The sequence below is a fragment of the Scleropages formosus genome, chromosome 2 (assembly GCF_900964775.1).
Source record: "Scleropages formosus chromosome 2, fSclFor1.1, whole genome shotgun sequence".
NCBI classification, from domain to species: domain Eukaryota; kingdom Metazoa; phylum Chordata; class Actinopteri; order Osteoglossiformes; family Osteoglossidae; genus Scleropages; species Scleropages formosus.
Genome location: NC_041807.1, coordinates 42,913,433 through 42,934,909, shown reverse-complemented (window position 1 = coordinate 42,934,909; position 21,477 = coordinate 42,913,433). Strand labels below are relative to the sequence as shown.

The window sequence follows — 21,477 nt, the reverse complement described above, 5'->3', positions numbered from 1 at the left end:
TCATGCTTTGGGGTTTCTTTGCTGCCTCACAGCCTGAAAAGCTTATTACCATAGAGGGAACAATGAATTCAGAATTGTACCATGAAGGAGATTATCAGGGTCATGGTCCCTCACCTGAACTTAAATATAAGTTGCGTGATGCAACAAGACAATGACTCGAAACACAGGAGTAAATTGACAACAGAATGACTTAAACAGAAGAACTTCTGTGTCTGTTTTTGTGTTGCTCTGTGTATATGTACATCCATCCATCCATCCATCCATCCATCTTCCTCCGCTTTTATCCGGGGCCGGGTCGCGGGGGCAGCAGTCCGAGCAGAGTCCTCCAGACTTCCCTCTCCCCGCACACCTCCTCCAGTTCCTCTGGGGAAACCCCAAGGCGTTCCCAGGCCAGCCGGGAGACATAGTCTCTCCAACGTGTCCTGGGTCTGCCCCGAGGCCTCCTCCTAGTGGGACAAGCTCGGAACACCTCCCCAGGGAGGCGTCTAGGAGGCATCCAGAACAGATGCCCGAGCCACCTCAACTGGCTCCTCTCAATGCGGAGGAGCAGCGGCTCTACTCCGAGCTCCTCCCGGGTGACTGAGCTCCTCACCCTATCCCTAAGGGTGCGCCCAGCCACCCTGCGGAGGAAACTCATTTCTGCCACTTGTATCCACGATCTCATTCTTTCGGTCATGATCCAGAGTTCATAACCATAGGTGAGGGTAGGAACGTAGATCGACCGGTAAATTGAGAGCTTCGCCTTACGACTCAGCTCCCTCTTCACCACAACAGACCGGTAGAATGACCGCATTACTGCGGACGCCGCACCGATCCATCTGTCAACCTGCCGCTCCATTTTTCCCTCACTCGTGAACAAGACCCCGAGATACTTAAACTCCTCCACTTGAGGGAGCAACTCCCCCCTAACCCGGAGGGAGCAATCCACCTTTTTCCGACTGAGAACCATGGCCTCGGATTTGGAGGTGCTGATTCTCATCCCCGCCGCTTCGCACTCGGCTGCAAACCTCCCCAGTGCACGCTGCAAGTCTTGACTTGATGAAACCAACAGGACCACATCGTCCGCAAAAAGCAGAGACGAGATCTCGCGGCCACCAAAACAGACACCCTCCGTTCCCTGGCTGCGCCTAGAAATTCTGTCCATGAAGATAATGAACAGAATCGGTGACAAAGGGGAGCCCTGGCGGAGTCCAACATGCACCGGGAACAGGTCTGACTTACTGCCGGCAATGCGAACCAAGCTCCTGCTCCGGTCATACAGGGAACGAACAGCCCGTAGCAGCGAGCCCCGAACTCCATAATCCCGAAGTACCTCCCATAGAATGCCACGAGGGACACGGTCGAATGCCTTCTCCAGGTCCACAAAACACATATGGACTGGTTGGGCAAACTCCCACGAACCCTCCAGTACCCTAGTGAGGGTATAGAGCTGGTCCACTGTTCCACGGCCAGGGCGAAAACCGCATTGCTCCTCCTGAATCCGAGGTTCGACTATCGGTCAGATTCTCCTTTCCAGTACCCTGGCATAGACTTTCCCAGGGAGGCTAAGGAGTGTGATCCCCCTGTAGTTGGAACACAATCTCCGGTCCCCCTTCTTAAAAAGAGGGACCAACACCCCGGTCTGCCAGTCCAGAGGCACCGTTCCCAAACTCCACGCGATGCTGCAGAGGCGTGTCAGCCAAGACAGCCCCACAACATCCAGAGACTTGAGAAACTCGGGGCGGATCTCATCCACCCCCGGAGCCTTGCCACCGAGGAGTTTTTTGACTACCTCAGCAGCTTCAGCCAGGGTAATGGACGAGTCCCCCTCCAAGTCCCCAGCCTCAGTTTCCTCTACGGAAGGCGTGTCGGAGGGATTGAGGAGATCCTCAAAGTACTCCTTCCACCGCCGGAGGACATCCTCAGCTGAGGTCAGCAGCGCACCACTTCCACTGTAAACAGTGTTTGTGGAACACCGCTTCCCCCCTCTGAGTCGCCGGACGGTTTGCCAGAATCTCTTTGAGGCCAGCCAGGCCCGATAGAACTCCTTCTTCAGCTTGACGGCATCCCTTACTTCCGGTGTCCACCACCGTGTTCGGGGATTGCCGCCGCGACAGGCGCCGGAGACCTTATGGCCGCAGCTCCGAACCGCCGCCCCGACAATGGAGGTGCGGAACATAGTCCATTCAGACTCGATGTCCCTCACCTCCCTCGGGACCTGGTTGAAGCTCTGTCGGAGGTGGGAGTTGAAGACCTCTCTGACAGGGGCCTCCGCCAAACGTTCCCAACAGACCCTCACTATGCGTTTGGGCCTGCCAGGTCTGTCCAGCTTTTTCCCCCGCCATCGAATCCAACTCACCACCAGGTGGTGATCAGTTGACAGCTCAGCCCCTCTCTTCACCCAAGTGTCCAAGACATATGGCCGAAGGTCAGAAGAAACGACTACAAAGTCGATCATCGACCTCCGACCTAGGGTGTCCTGGTGCCAAGTGCACTGATGGACACCCTTATTCATGAACATGGTGTTCGTTATGGATAAACCGCGACTAGCACAGAAATCCAATAACAACTCACCGCTCGGGTTCAGATCAGGGAGGCCGTTCCTCCCAATCACGCCCCTCCGAGTATCACTGTCGCTGCCCATGCGGGCGTTAAAGTCTCTCAGTAGAACGACAGAGTCCCCAGTGGGAGCGCTTTCCAGCACGCCCTCCAGGGACTCCAAGAAGGCCGGGTACTCTACACTGCCGCTAGGCGCATAAGCACAAACGACAGTGAGAAAGCGTTCCCTGACCCGAAGGCGCAAGGAGATGACCCTCTCATTCACCGGGGTAGACTCCAACACATGGCGGCTGAACTGTGGGGCTATTAATAAGTCCACACCAGCCCGCCGCCTCTCACCTTGGGCAACGCCAGAATAGTAGAGAGTCTACCCTTGGTCGAGAAGAGTGGTTCCAGAACCCAAGCTGTGAGTGGAAGTGAGCCCGACTATATCTAGACGGTATGTCTCAACTTCCCGCACCAGCTCAGGCTCCTTCCCCGCCAGTGAGGTGACATTCCAAGTCCCAAAAACCAGAGTTGGCGCCCGAGGTTTGGGTCGGCCGGACACTCGGCCCCGACCACCGCCCAAATCACAATGCACCGGCCCCTTACGGTCTCTCTGGCAGGTGGTGAGCCCACCGAAGAGCGGCTCCACGTCATGGTTTCGGGCTGAGCCCGGCCAGGCCCCGTAGGCATAGACCTGGCCACCAGGCGCTCGCATGCGAGCCCCCTCCCCAGGCCTGGCTCCAGGGTGGGGCCTCGGCGACCCCATACCGGGTGGGGTAAACGAAAGCCTTGATTTTTCCTTCATAAGGGGTTTTTGAACCGCGCTTTGTCTCGTCTGTCATCCAGGACCTGTTTGCCATGGGAGACCCTACCAGGGGCATATAGCCCCAGACAACATAGCTCCTGGACTCATTCAGGCACTCAAACCCCTCCACCACGGTAAGGTGGCGGTTCACGGAGGGGTGTATATGTACATTATGTACATATACGTATATACACACGTACAAACATACAGCAGTGTAGTGCTCCTACTGTGATCGCCTGTCGCTCTAATGTTTACTTTTATTCCCAGAAAAACATCCACATGCAGCTGCAGGGTAAGAGGTACACTGGCTCCTCAAGTGATGAACAACTGAGTTACAAACTCGCCAAGACAGAAATAGTTTTTGGGTTATTATTTTAGGAGGGAGGCAGTGGCGCGGTAGATTTGGGGTTCGAGTCTTGCCTGAGGCGCCCTGGGGCGGACTGGTGTCCCTTTCCTGGGTGTGTCCCCTCCCCCTCCGGCCTTGCGCCCTGTGTTGCCGAGTTAGGCTCCGGTTTGCCGCGACCCCAACTGGGACAAGCGGTTTTGGACAATGTGTGTGTGTATTTATATATATAAATAATATTTACTGCGTATTCAAGGTTTTTACAGACCATAATGTGTGGATCAATGGGGGGGGTCTTTGTTGTTCAGCTTTTATTTACTGTGACTTAGTGATAAAAGCGGGTCTGCAGTTACTAACACACCGAGTCATGATGACACTTGCGCTCCCACCGGGCTTTCGGAGTTGAGAAATTGGCGAAAACGCTTTTGACACAGAGGACATTGTGAGGAGCCTCTCTTCGGATTCGTGTTAATAAGCGTGACTGCCGAAGCAGAGCTGTGTGTCCGTAACCGGATGAGTGAGGACAGCGTCCCCCGCAGCACAAAACTCAAAGCTCTCTACGTGCTGGGCGGAGCAGTTAGACGGGACCCCTGGCCGGGCACACGCCCATCCCCCAACCCCCCCTCCCCGAGTAACTGAGCATCTGCCCCGCCCTCTGAGCCTCCTAGGTGGGCGGCAACCTCACTTGGCCCCCTCATATTGGCCGGGACAAGAGCTCGACGTCGCTGTTGAAGTTCGTCCTCAGTGCAGGTCAACAGGTGAGTCCCCCGTCCTCCTTCCCTTTCGTCCGTCCGTCTATCTGTCCGTCCCTCTGTCCGTAGCTCTGCTCACATTTCGGGTCACGGTGCCGACCGAGCGCGAGAGGCTGAAGCTCTGACGCTCGCAGATGACCCCAAGTCTCAACTCGGCCTCATCCGCACTCTTGAGTTCCGCTCGTCGTCAGTAGCGAGGAGTGATGCGCACCTTCCGCCTTCTCGTGTTCGGGGAGCCGCGTGTGTATTTGTGTATGTACTGTTGAGGTGTGTGTGAGTGTGTGCGAGTGTGTGCGAGTGTGTGCGTATGTGCGTGTTTCCAGGAAGCCTCTGGTTCAGCACCAGAGCCCTGGAGAGCGCTCTGCACCGCGAGATTAGGGCCTTATCGGGGCGCCCTGACGGGTGGAGCGGCGTCCTGCTCACACACACACGCGCACACGCACACACGCACACACGCACACACCCACACAGAGCATAAGCCCCTGTGTCTCGAGCTGCACACAAAACTTCTACTAACGTTTCATATTAGTGTCCTCAGTTACCAGTTATTTCAAATTTTCAAATGCAAGACGGTATTACAATGGTAAAATAGTAAAAATACAGCAAAAAATCTCATTTTACCCAAGGGCTTCAGCTGTAGCAGGACAAGCAATTCCTTACTGTTATTAATTGCTCTGTTTCCGCGAAGCTCCACGTTGAGGGTCGGCCACACGCGTACGCGTGGCTCGAAGCCGCCGCGTCCTGCACGTTACGCAGCTGAGAAAGGGAAAGGTGTGCGAAACCCTGTCGTTACTCAGTAGAACTTCTTTGTACGAAAAATTATTTAAGCTTTAAACGACTGCAGTAATATTACTTCCTTCTAACAGGGTTATTCAAATATTTCGTTATTTGACCTGCGAGTCTTGAGGGACTTTTCGTCGTTCATCATCTAGTGTGTTAAAGAGCCGTCGGGAGCGACAAATTCACTCTGGGGTTCTGTTCATCATCACGTTCTTCGCACACCATGATGATGATGATGATGATGATGATGACGACGATCAGTGCGACTTCAGACTCCGACATCGTCTGCAGGCAGACAAATAACAGCTCGGAAGACTGTTCTAGAAGCTTCTGCACCGTCCCGTTTCGGCTGCGTGACGCCTGCCGGCGCTCCCTAGTGGCGGAGAAGGGCGCTCTTCCGCACCGGTCCCGGTCGCTGTGAATTTAATTTGAGGCCAGCAGGTGGCGTAGTGGTCAGCGGCGGTCACGCTACAGCGCAAAGTCCCGGGTTTGAGAGCCACCTCGCGCCGCGGTGCCCTCGACGACGATACTTGCCCTGAACCGATGTAGTGAAAATGCCTCGACTGTACAAATGGGTAAATCGGTGTAAGTGGCTCAGTGTTTTGCGTTACCCTGCAGAGTGCAAACGGCTCCACCCGCCATGTCCGCCTTCCTTCACCGCTGCCCCTTCCTGAAGTCCCTCCCCCAAGGACGGCTCCACAGGGCTCTGCCTGTCCTCTTCCGCCTGGCGGACCGCTGTCCCGCCATCTCCCACCACGTGTCCAACAGCACCGCCGCTGCGCACAAGGCCAAGGAGTCTGGGCTGAACGGTGAGAGCGGAACCCACAATGCACTGCGCATACTCACACACACACACACACACACACACACACACACATGCAGACTGAGTCATGTCCATGCTTCAGTGTGTCCTCTCCGCATCACTAAAATACTCACTCATTTAGCGGACACGCTGACCGATGGGCGAAGTGCCGACCAACTGACGGTCACTACAGTCTATCGCGTATCGTGACTTTTCAAATCATTTTGACACGTACCGATCTTGTTATGCCCAAACACATAACTTAATGTAATAATTATGTATTAAATTATGTAACATAATTCAATCTGTTTACTTTGAACAGAACAGAGTATAACATGACAAACAGGGAAGTAATTTGAAAGGCCATGGGGGAGCATGGCGCAGTGTTTACAACACGTACTTTCCAAGTCTGCATTTATGATTATTTTTTAAATTAAATTTTAAATGAAAAAAAATATGCAAGTGAAATATTTTTAAAACAACTCACGCGTGCGCGCGCGCACACACACACACACACACACACACACACACACACAGAGTCTGAAACCGCTTGTCCCAAGCAGGGTTGCGGCGAGCCGGAGCCTAGCTCGGCAATACAGGGCGCAGGGCTGGAGGGGGAGGGGACGCACCCGGGACGGGACGCCAGTTTGTCGCAAGGCGCCGCAAGCGGGACTCGAACCCCAGACCCGCCGGAGAGCAGGACCCGGTCAAACCTGCTGTGCCATCGCACCCCCCCTTTAAAACAACTTTGTTCTGCTATTTTCCAGCGTTTTTCTGGAAAAATATATGCAAAAATACATGTGTAGCACGCTGTACTGCCTGGTCCATCGACATCTGGTTACGGGCACAGAAAGAGCTGTCGGTGCTGGAAATCGGACAGATGTTGCCGCGCGGAGCAGCCGGACAGAACTGCGAGTCCCTCCCTGGTCCAGAGCTGCAGGCTTTGGCTTTAGTTGCAGTCATTGCTGATAAAGGTGACTGGACCAGTTATTGACTGCAAAGGGACAATGTCTTTTTCACACATTTCATTCCCTTCCACACCACAGAGATGACAAGTACACAGTTACAAAGAACAAGTTCTTTTTCTCAGCACCGTCAATGTAATTTTATTCCTCGGTTTTGAATCCATGTTTTATATCCTTTATATCAGGTGTTAATGATGAAAACAGACAGGTCCTATTTATACCTCCATGTGAAGTTTTGGTCTCTGTGTCCATGGACCTGTGTGTGTGTGTGTGTGTGTGTGTGTGTGTGTGTGTTTGTTCTCACTCTGATTGCACCCCCAGGCTCCCAGCCCCACACCACCAGCCAGGTGGCTGCGAAAGTGGCCAACAGCTGCCCGTTTGTCTCGTCCCAGATGGAGGTGGTGCGCGCCACCCCCGAGGTGCAGGAGGATGTTCTGCAGGAGCCCACAGGTGCGGCACGGGGCCATGGAGCATGCAGACATACCCACACACTCTTGGACTCTCACACACGCACACACACACACACACACACACACACACATTCGGTGTCCACTACTGAGTGTGTGTCCGCTCCTGTCTTCTCCAGGATCATTGAGCTCTCTGCTGAGGGGCCTTCAGACCTCCATCTCTGACACGCCGTTCCCCTTCGAGGAGCACCCCCCCACCGTGACCCACCTCCTCAACAAGCACTTGGGTGAGCAGGTCGCCTTCCGTCCATCTGTTGGTCTCCAGAGAGAGTGCCGGGTCGCCCTCGGTCTGACTGCCGTCTTCCCGCCCTCCCTGCGCAGGAGGCTCCAGCTTCGACTACGATGGCTTCTTTGAGCGGAAGATCGTGGAGAAGAAGAGGGACCACACCTACCGCATTTTCAAGACTGTGAATCGTCGCGCCGACAACTTCCCCTTTGCAGAGGACTACTCTGTGGCCGGTCGCCACGGTTCCCACGTTTCGGTGTGGTGCAGCAACGACTACTTGGGCATGAGCAGTCACCCCCGCGTGCTTGGCGCCATCCGGTAAGAGCTACAGCGCTTCTCCAACACATCGGGGGGGGGGCACTAACGACAGATCTGGTGGGGACCAAAGGGTCCGAGGTTCCCCGTCCAGCATGGGCACCATTGTAAATTCGGCTTCTCCCGCTCAACAGGGAGCTGGTCTGTGGAGAACAGCTGCATGGGGAGTTAGGGTTAGGGTTAGTGTTATGGTTAAGTTAGGGTTGGGGTGAGGGTTAGGGTTAGGGTTAGGTTAGGGTTAGGGTTGGGGTTCAGGTTCACGGAGAGCACCACCAATAAAATCACCAAAACACCACAACTGAGACAGCGAAGTGATCATGCCAGCACGTCTCATCATATTATTGTCCGGCGCCTACTGAATGCATCCATCAAGTAGAGCTGAAGCTGCTGGTTCACGTGTCCAACATTTCCCCAACGTGATAAAACTCGTGTTTATGTTTTCCGAATGTTTACTGTGCCGGGGATGAAAGAGATGAGCGGTGACAGTAAAGAGGTTCACTGCTTCTGAGTGGTGATGTACCCTTGAGAGGCGAAGGGCGCAGGTGGTGCGGTGGTGGTACGTAGGCGGGCGGCTGTCCTCGGCGACGACCTGCTGTCGAGCGCCGCTGCAGCACCGCGGTTCCGAACCGTCCGTGTGCCTCCGTGAGCTTGGAAGGCCGTGTCTTTGTGGCGAGCTAACGGCAGACACCCTGCGTGGCCCACAGCGACACTCTGGACAAGTACGGCGCCGGGGCTGGAGGCACCAGGAACATCTCTGGCACCAGCAACATCCACGTGGCCCTGGAGCGCGAGCTGGCCGACCTCCACGGCAAGGACGCCGCACTGGTCTTCTCCTCCTGCTTCGTGGCCAACGACTCGACGCTCTTCACGCTGGCCAAGATGCTGCCAGGTCACCCGTCCCACTCATGCTTTTTTGCCGCATCTTCCGCACGTTTTTCTCGGCTTGCGGGCCAATGTTCTCCCGCTTCCGCCTTCGGCAGGGTGCGAGATTTTCTCCGACGCGGGTAACCACGCCTCCATGATCCAGGGCATCCGTAACAGCGGGGCCAAGCGTCACATCTTCCGCCACAACGACACGGCCCACCTGGAGGAGCTGCTGAGGCGTTCGGACCCGAGCGTGCCCAAAATAGTCGCCTTCGAGACGGTGCACTCCATGAACGGTGAGCGAGGAGTCGCCGTTCCAGACATGTCATTGCTGTAAACACTCGTTACACTCGTGAAACGAAACCCTTGGAAGGAGTTAATTTGTAACAAGAATAAGAAGAAGAAAAGGAAACGTGGGATGAGTAAGGCTTCCTTTGCCACTTTAAGACTTTTTTCCATCTGAGGTTCATAGTTATAGGAGAGGATTTTTAAAGACTAACAAAGAGTCGCCAGATTTCCGAGGGATTCTTGCCAGCTGACACACCGTGGCTGTGAGACGATTGAGATGTTGCAGAAGAGGCGATGATGCCGGGCGTGGGCGGAGCCGCTCGCTGCGTGTGCTGCTCGACGTCACCCAGGCATTTTTTCTAAGCGGACACGTTGCTATGTGAAATTATGATGCACCGCGCTCATTTCGTTGGCTGTGGCTTTCAGGTGCCATCTGCCCGCTGGAGGAGCTCTGCGACGTGGCCCACCGCTACGGGGCCCTGACCTTCGTGGACGAGGTGCACGCCGTGGGCCTGTACGGGGCTCACGGGGCCGGAGTCGGGGAGAGGGACGGAGTCACGGGCAAGATGGACATCATCTCGGGCACGCTGGGTAAGAGACCCGAGTGGGTGTGGGGTCCCCGTTTGTTTGCTCCGGGTTCTCAGTCCTCGTGAAGATGATTCTTGTACAGTGAGAGTCAGTCCTGTTCCATTAGCATGTGTCAGAGCCTCAGGCTAGATCCCCTCCCGCGACTCCCAGCGTCCTCCAGTGCCGGGGACACAGCTGGGCGGGTCACGCGACTCGGGCGCCGCTAATCTCGAACAGCGCGGCGTGGCTCACGCCCTTATCCGAGGGCCCGGGATGCCCGACGGGCCACTATCAGGGCTGTATGGAGCACCTCCCACCCCCTGGGACCCAGATAGGGGAACCAGCGGCAAGCTGTGCACCGCAGCACACCACAGTACAACAAAGTCCAGTACAGTATACCGCAGTACAACAGAGCACTCTACGGTACACCACAGTGCGCCACAGCAGTATGGTAAAACACAGTAAAAGGCACAACATCCATTGGTCAGCGTGCTGACCAGCTCAGTTCACAGCAGATGCTTTCGTTTACAGTGAGTCACACTTCTGCGGCCTCGGTCGAGGACGCGCTGCCGGCGGCGCTAACGGGGACGCGGGACGGACGCTGCAGGCCCCCGCTGGCCGTGGCCCCCGTCAGTACGAGGAAGCGGACGAGCAAAACGCCCTCGTACCCTAGACCCGCCCTCTGACACGCTCATTCTTGCAGGCAAGGCCTTCGGCTGTGTGGGCGGCTACATCGCCAGCGGCGCCGCCCTGGTGGACACGGTGCGCTCCTATGCCGCCGGCTTCATCTTCACCACCTCCCTGCCGCCCATGGTCCTGGCGGGGGCCCTGGAGTCCGTGAGGGTCCTCAAGGGCCCCGAGGGCCACAGCCTGCGCAGGGCCCACCAGAGGAACGTGAAGCACATGCGGCAACTGCTGCTGGACGCCGGCCTTCCCGTGCTCAACTGCCCGAGCCACATCATCCCCATCCGGGTGAGGGCTCCGCACGCGTCGCGGTGACACACGCGGAGGGCGGAGCAGCGTGTCTGCAGGAGACCCGGCAGCACAGGGCCTCTTCACACGCAGCCGGCTGTCGCTCGCCTCTCCGTGTCCACACGTGAGGGACGCTCGCAGACACTCCCGGCGCCACGTACGATACACGATGTGGTCCGCTCAGTACTTTTGTCCCTAACTCCAGGGTTAATAACAGACGTCGCTCGACGCTTTCGCCGGAGGGCTCGCATGCGACTCGCAGAGTAGCGTTATTAAGTGAACAAGTACTCTCTCTGCACGACGCTCACAGCCGAAAACAGTCATCGTCTCCAAAAACTGCCGTTCGGTGGACGTCGATCGATTCGCCCCGTGAACACGATCGACGTCCCCCATCCTGTTATTGGTCACTGACAGCGAGGAGCAGCAGACAGGGGCTGTAAACACTGTGGAAGGGAGTTGAACTAAGGCGGTCCCACACTCCTCTTTGGGGGTCTTTACTGCCCCCTAGTGGCTCAAGGGGTAAACAGAGGTCACCTTGGATCTTTCAGGGCACAGAGAGATCGGTGAGGAAAGTGTCAGTGAAGAAACGAGCCGAAGGGCAGCCGGTATCACGATAAGCCGGAGTGCCGCACTCAGCTGCTGTCTCGTCAAGAGCATGATGCCTGTTTACTGTCCTGAATGCTTCTGTGTGTGTGTGTGTACCAGGTGGGCAACGCAGAGCAGAACTCCAAGGTGTGCGATATCCTGCTGGAGAGGGACAACATCTACGTTCAGGCCATCAACTACCCGACGGTCCCCCGGGGGGAGGAGCTACTGCGCCTCGCACCCTCCCCCCACCACGACCCGGCCATGATGGACTACTTCGTAGGTGAGCGACAGCAGCGAGGGCCACCTTCCTCCCCGAGAGTGTGCTCCGCAGCGCCGTGCGATCGCCGTGCAGAAATGCGTTCCGTGGATGAGGGGGGTTGAGGTCACGACCTCCGCAGGGTGTCTGGCTGGAAACCCATGAAAACAGATTCTTCCATTTAGTGTTTCTTGATGATGGTCCCAACATCTCCAGCATGTTCTTCACTATAGCTGTGAAACATCTGGAATTCTATGCACAAAGACAAATATGGCTTCAAAAGGCTCTTCTGGAGACAGAGTGAACACAGCGTAGGTTCAGCGCCGAGGAGTCCGGTGGCGCTCCCTAGTGGCACCGCACGGCGCTTTTTCACACCAACACCAGTCAGTGCTGCTCAGGTTTCATGTGTTTAAACGGTTTAAACTGCGGCCAGCAGGGGGCCTAGTGGTTAGAGGGCTCACCTTGCAACAGAAGGCCCTGGGTTCGAATCCACCTTTTTCTGTAGTACCCAGCTGTGTAAGTGGGTAAATCAGTGCAAGTAGCCCAGTGTACAAGTGTCACTCTGTGGATCACCTTGATGATGATGATAATCATAATGATAATAATAATAATAATAATAATAAGAAGAAGAAGGTGAGTGACGCAAGCTGATTTCCTTGGCAGAGAAACTGCTGGAGGCCTGGAAGGAGGTGCAGCTCCCGCTGAAACACCCCGCTGTGGCTGCCTGCACGTTCTGCGACCGTCCGCTGCACTTCGACCTCATGACCGAGTGGGAGAAGTCGTACTTCGGCAACATGGAGCCGCAGTACATCACGGTGTCGGCGTGACGTCCCGCAGCCCGCGTGAAGACCGCACACAGGGCGGAGCCTGCGAGGAGTCGCCACGCGCAGCGCAGTGTTCGGTGTGCAGTGTTCTCCTCCCTCAGTGCTGAAAACAATACACTCCTCCATCCATCTACCTGTGTGTGCGTGCGTGTGTGTGTTTGTGCGTGCGCGTGCGCACGTCGCACATTCTGCTTTATTCGCGTTTCACTTTGAATTTATTGTGAATGAGTTTATTTCGCCACTTGCTCAGCCCCTCTGGCTTCTGTCGTGGCGGGGTCACGGCAGGCCGGCGAGGCCCGAAACGATGTGTCCGTGCGAACTAGTGCCGCCCCGCGTCACGCCTGCACTGGAGCACTTTGACAAGAACTCATGTAGCGCTCATGTAGCAGCAGCAGCACCCATTGGCCAAGTGTTCTTATCGCAATTATTACTCTTACTGTAGCAAACAGCTGAAAGTTGCACTCAGCGGCGTCCTCTCCAGCGACGGTGGACGTCTCTCTGGGACGAGGCTACAGGCGGGACGACCCGTCTCCGAACGAGCGCCGTCATTAAAGCCACGGCTCTCGACGTGATACCGTGTCTTTGCTAATGTGTTTGTGGAGGGACACAGTCGTCAAGCTCCTTCACACGCCGCATCTCACATACCGCATCACGCACCGCATCTCACGCCTGTTAGCACACTTAGTACTGCAGTTACTATCACTGCGCTCACAGTCATCTTGGGGAAGTTATGAACACGGTTTTGAAAAATTCTGACGCCTCTTGGTCGTTGTGGTCATTCTGCCCCGTGGTGTGACGGACCGGGGTTTGAACATCTCGAGTGTCCCCTGCTGTCGCCATACTGGTGTCTGAGGCAGGGTGCGAGCCCATACTTATCATCATCATAATCATCATCATCATCCACTTTACCGCACCTTGATTCAGGGTGAAAGTGCAGGAGGATGAGTGCGGCACACTGGGGTTCGACTGTGGCCACTGCACAGGCCCCAGTGGAGTCGCTCCAGTACATTACTGCAGCGCTTTACCGCAGCACTTTGTACACTAGGGCCCACCTCACTTGCGGCAAGTCTGCTGAGTGAATCCATGTAAAATGTGAATTTAATACAATTTAAGAGCGAGGGGACAGGGCCCGGGGCCCACTGTCAGCTCCTGGAGCCTGTTGGTTGCTTTATTCTGAGAACAATGACGACACAGGAGCCACATTAACTGTAATGATCATATCCTGCTCTTTTTTATACACAAATTTTATTGACAAAAAGCAGTAATTACAAAAGGCAGGATCATTAAAAAAAGACACAGAACCAGATCCTAATATAACAACAAACCAAAATGCCAGAGAGAATAAGCAAAGCAAAGGACATTTACAAATGAACCGGTAAACAAATGAAAAAGAAATATAAATATGCAGAAAAAGTAAATAAAGACTTGTTCGTCACAAATGGAGTAAGACGCAATTAGAAGCACAGTTCTCACAACTTTGGGGTTTTTAGTAAGTACAAGTGCTCTTATAATGTTTAACTTCTTTTAGAAATGGGAAAGAAAGGCTTTGAGTTCCTAAATTTACACTTGTGTATATAATATTTATATGTTTACATCTGTTATTTAGGTGGGGGGGCACGGCAGGTTTGACCGGTGCCTTGCACGGTGGGGTTCGAGTCCTGCTTGGGGTGTGCAGCGGCCTTGTCTTTCTCCCTGTTTGCCTCCCCCCCCATGCAGAGGAAGGACCTGGCAACCCACCTCTGTTTCTCCCTTGACTTGCCTCGGAAACCACGCACGTGGTCGCTATGGGTCGGCTCCGACTCAGCGCCTTGCATGTATGCATATAATATTTAGTTAATAAAAAAGACAAGGCTAATTATATGGAATGCCTACTTATCGTCATCTGTCACATTTGTGAAATCCAAGGAAAATGCGCTTAAAAGTAGAAGAGAAATGAAAGGAGAAGCAAAATGAGGTTCAGCGAGGTAAAACTTGTAAAGAAGAAATTACAGGAGAAGCAGACTGAGGTGCAGCGAGGTAAAAAGAAATGAGGCAAAGCAGAATGAGGCGCAGTAAGGTAAAAGTAAAGGAGAAATGAGAGGAGAAGCAGAATGAGGTGCAGCAAGGTAAAAGTAATGGAGAAATGAGAGGAGAAGCAGACTGAGGTTCAGCGAGGTAAAAGTAAAGGAGAAGCAGAATGAGGTGCAGTGAGTGAGGTAAAAGAAGAAATGAGGCGAAGCAGACTGAGGTGCAGCAACGGTAAAAATAAAGGAGAAATGAGAGGAGAAGCAGAATGAGGTTCAGCGAGGTAAAAGTAAAGAAGAAGCAGGTGCAGCGAGGTAAAAGAAGAAATAAGAGGCAAAGCAAAATGAGGTGCAGCAAAGTAAAAGTAAAGGAGAAATGAGAGGAGAAACAGAATGAGATGCAGTGAGAAAAGGTCCCGCCACCACTTCCGTCCGTCTTCACGGAACCAAATAGGCGAAGAGCTGTTTCTCAGGGACCTTCACAAAGTGAGCACCTGCTGTCATGTGACTCAATGTCTTTTCTAAGTGTTTGGATAAAGCACTTACCTGGGTAACCTTTGTGAATTAATTCATAGGAGATTTCCCGCCCCACTTTATTATTAGTCGAAAGGAATTTCACCGACACGCAAACTGACCGCCTCGAGCGGCCAACGACGTGCGTCGTTAATACGCGGCTAAGCGCTCGCGGAGTGTTTTCGTTGCGTCATGGAACCGCGACGCCAACTATCACGCGTCATCAGTCCGCGACCGCCCGTCAGCGCTGACGACGTCTCGAGAAGGCTCGGGGAAACGCTCGGGAAAACACTCGTGAGCGCTTGTTGTCCGTCGCGCCGCGAAACCGCGGAGGCTGAGGAAGGAGCAACATGGCGCAGTACAAGGGCGCCGCAAGCGAGGCCGGCCGGGCCATGCAGCTCATGAAGAAGCGCGAGAAGGAGCGCGAGCAGCTGGAACAGCTGAAGCAGAAGATCGCAGAGGTGACGTCATACAGCACGCATAGTATTAATTATAGTAGCACTTAGCGAGAGCGAGATGCTCGCGCAGGTCAGATGGAAGCGCGGCGGTGCGAAGGGAGCGCGCAGCCCAGTCCGACGCGTGCGTGCGTGAGAGAGAGAGAGAGAGAGAACAGGCCGAAAATAAGGAGGGCGCCGCGTCAGGAAAGGGATGGGGCGGCTTGGAAAATGAACCGGAATTGGCTGTAGAGCAGCCACGCGACTGCACAGGCGTGTCAGTCACTTTACATTTATTTATCAGACCCTTTGTCCTTGTCCGAAGCAACTCCCAGTGAGCTCTCCGTAGCGCCCTCAGCCCACACACCTTATCCACCAAAGTGACTTACACCAAACAGCATCTCTTTGGAGTGTGGGAGGAAACCAGAGCACCAGAGAATATGGAAGCTCCACTCAGACTGAGCGGGGATCGAACCCATGTTCTCTCGCACCCCCAGGTGCTGCGCCACCCACTTGGAGGGCGAATGCGGGACAGCGCTCTTCATCCTTTCCCACACGCGCTTCTTGTCGGATTTTTGCAACTTACATTTCTTAATTTATCAGACACTTTTGTCCAAATCAAAGTTCTTCTCAGAGGAAACACACAGAGTTCATTACATCAGCAGAAGGAGCGGTTCGGATGCAGTGGTATAAAGCAGTGTACATCCCACCCGTAGCTGCATAAAGGGTTATCCATTATTCGCCAGTTTCTTAGAAAAAAATTGTTAAACAGGAACATCTACACATTCATCTAGCACATAAAAGATGAGGGGGAGAAGTGGGGACAGCTGGCAGTGTAGTGGTTAGAGCTGCTGCTTTTAGACCTAAAGGTCACAGGTTTGAATCCCCCCTCCAGCTGTAGTACCTTTGAGCAAGGTACTTACCCTGCATTGCTCCAGTAAAATTACCCAGCTGCTCGGAGGACGGTGTTCTACAGGACGACACAGATGTCAGCGCTGCGGAACCCGGTGAGATTTCGAAGAAGGTTCGTAGACTCATGGCGAAGCTGATATTGACAAACAAAGGAACCGATGGGAGAAGTTTCGTCTTCGCCTATTTTTGCATCTCGCCTTTTCCGTCGTTAGTCATACCGACAGTTTGAATTCTTTGCCACGCGACGGATAAATAAATACCTCTGAGGTGCGTCTCGGAATGGAACGGATGTGTATTAGGTGCGTGTTTGCGCAGTGACATCAATAGTGTCGTCACAGTGCTAGGTCTCTGCTGCGCGACCCTCACGCTACACCGCACGCGAAGGCTCGAGAGTCGCCGGTGTTTCCCGAGGCTCGCTGTGGCCCACGCCGAGTGAGCAAGTGGCCGGCAGGGTGCGCGTGTTTGCGTTTGTGTGTGCGAGAACCCTCGCTGAGCGTCCCTGCCCTGTCCCTCTGTGCCGCAGGACAACATGGTCAAGTCCAACATCGACAAGAAGTTCTCGGCGCACTACGACGCGGTGGAGGCCGAGCTCAAGTCCAGCACTGTCGGTGAGCGGCGGATGGGCGCTTCGTGTCCGTGATTTATAAAGAGCGGAGCCAACGTGGCGACACGCACACCGTGACGGTGAGAGAAGGCGGTTTGCTAGAGATGTACACGCAATGAATCCACCTGGCAGCGGAGGAAAGGAAAACAAAAGGCCCCCATTCCAAGGAAATGGGAGAAAAAGGAACCTGTGGTGCCTCCTGCTGGGAAATTCTCACGTGTTACGGTGGCGCCTTTACGCATGTATGCTCGCGTGAGCGTTCCGGGCATTAAACGAAGTCGACGTGTGCCGCGTGTCCGTTTCCGCGCGCACCCTGACACGCCGTTGAGGTGGCGCTCTGAGCATGCTTTGTTCTCAGGTCTGGTGACCCTCAACGATATGAAGGCCAAACAGGAGGCTCTGGTCAAGGAGCGAGAGAAGCAGCTGGCCAAGAAGGAGCAGTCCAAGGAGCTGCAGCTGTGAGTGCGTGGCACTGACCAGTGTGTCTGTACACTGCGGCCTGCGTGCCTCTGTATTCCACCCACCTACCCACCCACACACACGCAGAAACCTGCATGTCTGTATACACACCCTTAGATGAGAGCATTTTAAGGATCCCAGCTCCAGCACACTGTCCATATCGCTGCGGTTCAGAAACAACTTCCTGTTGACTCTCTCCCGTCTCCACAGGAAGCTGGAGAAGCAAAAGGAGAAGAAGAGGAAGGAGGAGCAGAAGAGGAAGATCGCCAGCCTCTCGTTCAACCCCGATGGTGATGAGGAAGAGGATGGGGAGGACGAAGAGGAAGATAAACAGGAAGAAGAAGAAGAAGAGGAGGAGGAAGAGAAGGAGGAGGAGGAGGAGGAGGAGGAGGAGGAGTGTGAGTGTGTGTGTTTCAGAGCAGTATTTCTCTAAACCTTTATTATTTTCACCGTAGAAGTAGGTGCACCGTGTCGGTTGTCTGTGACCAGTCAGACGAGCTTCCGGTCCTGACATCCTCCTGAGGTCTTCAATGCCAGTCATGTGGTTCAGGGTCCACGTTTACACGTCAGCAGAGGCTTCAGGGAACGACGGTTCCTTTTTGGTTTGTCTTCTTTCAGACGTGCCAGTTAAGAAGAAGAAACTGGGGAAGAATCCTGATGTGGATACAAGTTTCCTGCCCGACCGCGACCGCGAGGTCCGTCCCAGAGCAACTCCTCATTAATGATGGGTTCCCTAGTCATGGTTTGGCTTGTACACATCATGACCTAAGATCTGTGTGTGTGTGTGTGTGTGTGTGTGTGTGTGTTTCCAGGAGGAGGAGAACCGGCTGAGAGAAGAGCTCCGGCAGGAGTGGGAACGGAAGCAGGAGAAGATCAAGAGTGAGTCACGGAGCCCGACCAGAGCTCACACACCCCTCGGTCCACACTGTCTGGTGTTCCCTGCTTACACTGAGCCATTAACTCCGAGCATGTTGTGTGTGTGTGTGTGTGTGTGTGTGTGTGTGTGTGTGTGTGTATGTACTTGCAGGTGAAGAGATTGAGATCACGTTCAGCTACTGGGACGGTTCTGGACACCGGCGCACTGTCAAGGTACCCAGTGTACAGCGCCACCCAGTGTACCTGGACTCCCACTAGCAGCAGTGCAAAGAGTCTCATCGCTTCCGCTCATTTACGTAGGACCTCCATCACCAGGAGCGCGACAAACTTGACTTGGACGTGCCGTCATTAAGACGTGCACGGTTTGGAGTTTTGCTTAAAAACGCTGCTTTTACCCTGTGATGAGGGCTCACGCTGTGTCTGTCTCTCTCTCTCTCTCTCTCTCTCTCTCTCCTTTCTGTGCTGATGAAGATGAAGAAGGGCAACACGATACAGCAGTTCCTGCAGAAGGCTCTCGAGGTGCTCAGGAAGGACTTCAGCGAACTCCGGTACGAGGGTCACCGCTGTTGACGCTCTGGAGCGACGTCGCTCTGAGCGTGAGGGACACTGCTTCAACAGAGTGTCTCCTGTGTGTGCGCTGCAGGTCAGCCGGCGTCGAGCAACTGATGTACATCAAGGAAGATCTGATCATCCCGCACGTGAGCACTCTGGGGCCTTTCGAATCGTCGCCGACGGGCAGTCCGTACAGCCACGGTGCTCAGTGTACACACGCTCGCATTTAACACGTCGCGAGCGCGGGGCCGCTTTAATTCCGCTCACTTGCGTAGTGCTTACAGCTGCCGTCTGGACCCCTGGGGGTCTGCGAGGAATGTCACGCGTGTTCATGGGACGAGTCGTCACCAGTCGGCGCTGAATTGGAGTTTGTAGAGGCGACGAATTTTTATTTTGTCACTTTAAATTGATTTTAATGTCACTCAAAGTGATCGTTTTAATACATATGTTTTATATTTACGTCCTTTTCAAACAATAACATTAGTAATTATTGCTTCGTCGGTGGTTTTTGCAGATCCCAACTAGTGAATAATTTAAGGTGTGTGTGTATTACTGATTTCTTCTTGTATGAAGCTTAGCGGTACAAGTGTCCTGTGAAAGAATCGAATTACGTGTGGACTTGTGGTCCAGTAGTGTTTGTGCTGTCAGGAGCCGGTGGACGCGACCCAGTAAACATGGTAAACGTCAGCCTTATTCTTGGCTCTCTCTTCCAGCACCACAGCTTCTACGACTTCATCGTGACCAAGGCCAGGGGCAAAAGCGGTCAGTGCGATGTCCTCTGTGTCCAAGTGGAACAGAGCCGAGGTTGTCGGTCGGTGTTGGAAGGATGAAGTGCGACCCTCACGGCGAACTCTGTGTGTGTGTGTGTCCGTTCTCCCGCAGGCCCGCTGTTCAACTTCGATGTCCACGACGACGTGCGGTTGGTGAACGATGCCACTGTGGAGAAGGATGAGGTAGGAGGGGGTTCCCGGGTGGGCCGACGCGGTTCGAACAGGGAGCGACCGGGGCGTGTGGCGTCGCCCACGATACCGCCGGCCTCCCTCCTCGGTCGGCTAGCGTGGGTAGCGTCCGGGTTGGGGAGCTTCGTCCCGGCGCTCGGCAGCTGTTCAGCTGGTACAGCACACGGTGGCGCGGTTGCTCGGGATCCTCTCGATGGCGCTCCTGTAAAAATTTAACAGGAGTTTCTGTGGGAGCCGGGCCTCTTTCGGCTTCCCGAGGGACCACGGTCTCTCTCGGGCCCTTTTGACCAGGGTGTGAGGTGTCGTATGTATTTATACCATCGTATACAGCGGGGGACTCTAAGACACGAAGTGCTGGGGGCATAAAGATTTGTAAACGGCTCCGGGAGGGGGGTGGTATTTTTCAGCCGGCCAGCTTTCAGTTCATTTAATGATGTGAAAATTACCGTGAGCTCAGATGCGTCAGGATGCCGCGCCCACGGACAACTGACTGCGTGTTCCTCTCCGTTCGCCAGTCCCACGCCGGGAAGGTGGTGCTCCGAAGCTGGTACGAGAAGAACAAGCACATCTTCCCGGCGAGCCGCTGGGAGCCGTACGACCCTGAGAAGAAGTGGGACAAGTACACGGTGAGTGCTGCGCCTCCCCCCCCTCGGAAGGTGCTACGAACGTCTTACCGTGTCGGCCCCGAGTGGGTCCTCGCGACGGTGGTGGTCGCGAGCGGAAGCCCGGCTGACGTTCTCTTCCATTCCTTGTCTTTCAGATCCGCTGAAGGACTTCTGCCTCTCTTGGGCTGTGGATCTACTTCCCGTTTTTGTGTTTTCCTTTTCAGTGCTCTGTTAAATCGTGCTCTTTGCTGATGTTTGTAAATAAGAAATGAAAATAAAGCGGAAGCCTCGGCACACCCGGGGAAACGGCCCGCTTTGCGACTGATGTTAGCACGTTGGTGCGCGCTCCGGGTTTGGCCCGTTTGCCGTTGTGTTGTACTTCCAAGAATCGTACGAACCGAAGGAATGAGAGGACGACACGCAAAGCCCACAGTGCTGCTCCGCTCCTTATCCTTCCGGAAGGGGGGGTAGATGGGTCTGCGCGTGTGCGTATGCACGGGGTGATCTCGCAGAGCTCGGGGACCTCCGTGAAAAAAGTAAACGGGAGAACGTTTACCCTGCCCGGAATAGGATCACCGGGACCTACCCCTGGGGCCAGGCCACGTAACCCGGCCGGGCTCAGCCCGAAAAGGCAACGGGGGGGGGGGCGTGTGGGCCCACCACCCGCAAGGTCCAACATGGGGGTTGGGTGCGATGTATACCAGGGGGGCCCGGAGCATGCATTCATTCATTTATTTATTTATTTATTCATTATTTTATTTCATTTTTATAGAGCGCTCTTCTCAGGCAGGGACACGGAGCGTTTTAACACAGGCATAAGGCGAGAAAAACATCACGTCGATAGTTGACTAATGACTACAATAATATAATACTTTTATAGAGCTATAAATATGCCTACTGGCCACGGAGGAAAGGAACAAAAACTTCCAACCGAAAATCGAGGGAGAAAAAAACCTCTGGGTGTCCAAGCGCCAGTGACTGCCCACCCCTCCTGGGTATTCTAGATTAAATAAGACTTCTAAGCCAGTTTACAAGTAATGATGATATTGTTGCTAAATGGTATCTTGAATCCCCAGCTCAGCGTGGTACGTTTCATCCATCGTGGCAGTCGGTCGTCATCTTCAGTCGGCATGGGATTCGTCTGTGACCACTGGCAGGCTTCCTCAAGTCTTATATACAATGCTCAACAAGAAGAAATAGTTAGTAATTTGTAACTTTAACGA

The 21,477-nt window shown here is 54.2% G+C and overlaps 2 protein-coding genes across 2 annotated transcripts; both read left to right on the top strand.

Moving 5' to 3' along the window:
• The first annotated feature begins 4,360 nt into the window (after positions 1–4,360).
• Positions 4,361–14,180, top strand: alas2 (aminolevulinate, delta-, synthase 2). The gene is made up of 11 exons (XM_029259121.1): positions 4,361–4,429; positions 5,822–6,012; positions 7,292–7,420; positions 7,557–7,664; positions 7,759–7,981; positions 8,683–8,867; positions 8,959–9,138; positions 9,557–9,721; positions 10,401–10,669; positions 11,375–11,537; positions 12,177–14,180. Exons 2-11 carry the CDS (start codon positions 5,844–5,846, stop codon positions 12,338–12,340), a joined length of 1,755 nt encoding a protein of 584 aa, XP_029114954.1. The 5' UTR covers positions 4,361–4,429; positions 5,822–5,843; the 3' UTR covers positions 12,341–14,180.
• Positions 14,181–15,062: 882 nt separating this feature from the next.
• fam50a (family with sequence similarity 50 member A) lies at positions 15,063–20,703 on the top strand. The gene is made up of 13 exons (XM_029259493.1): positions 15,063–15,314; positions 16,723–16,807; positions 17,162–17,261; positions 17,473–17,660; positions 17,881–17,957; positions 18,075–18,141; positions 18,290–18,351; positions 18,610–18,686; positions 18,782–18,836; positions 19,404–19,452; positions 19,573–19,643; positions 20,165–20,275; positions 20,410–20,703. The coding sequence occupies exons 1-13, from the start codon at positions 15,204–15,206 to the stop codon at positions 20,416–20,418; spliced, it is 1,062 nt and encodes a 353-aa protein (XP_029115326.1). The 5' UTR covers positions 15,063–15,203; the 3' UTR covers positions 20,419–20,703.
• Positions 20,704–21,477: the final 774 nt, after the last annotated feature.

What these genes read in the sequence shown, in the direction of transcription:
- fam50a (XM_029259493.1), top strand. Translation starts at nt 15,204, where the DNA reads ATGGCGCAGTACAAGGGCGCCGCAAGCGAGGCCGGCCGGGCCATGCAG. An exon ending in GACACCGGCGCACTGTCAAG is followed by an intron (nt 18,352 to 18,609) that starts GTACCCAGTGTA and finishes GTGCTGATGAAG; the next exon opens with ATGAAGAAGGGCAACACGAT. An exon ending in CAAGGCCAGGGGCAAAAGCG is followed by an intron (nt 19,453 to 19,572) that starts GTCAGTGCGATG and finishes GTTCTCCCGCAG; the next exon opens with GCCCGCTGTTCAACTTCGAT.
- alas2 (XM_029259121.1), top strand. Translation starts at nt 5,844, where the DNA reads ATGTCCGCCTTCCTTCACCGCTGCCCCTTCCTGAAGTCCCTCCCCCAA. An exon ending in GCTGGCCAAGATGCTGCCAG is followed by an intron (nt 8,868 to 8,958) that starts GTCACCCGTCCC and finishes CGCCTTCGGCAG; the next exon opens with GGTGCGAGATTTTCTCCGAC. An exon ending in CATCATCTCGGGCACGCTGG is followed by an intron (nt 9,722 to 10,400) that starts GTAAGAGACCCG and finishes TCATTCTTGCAG; the next exon opens with GCAAGGCCTTCGGCTGTGTG.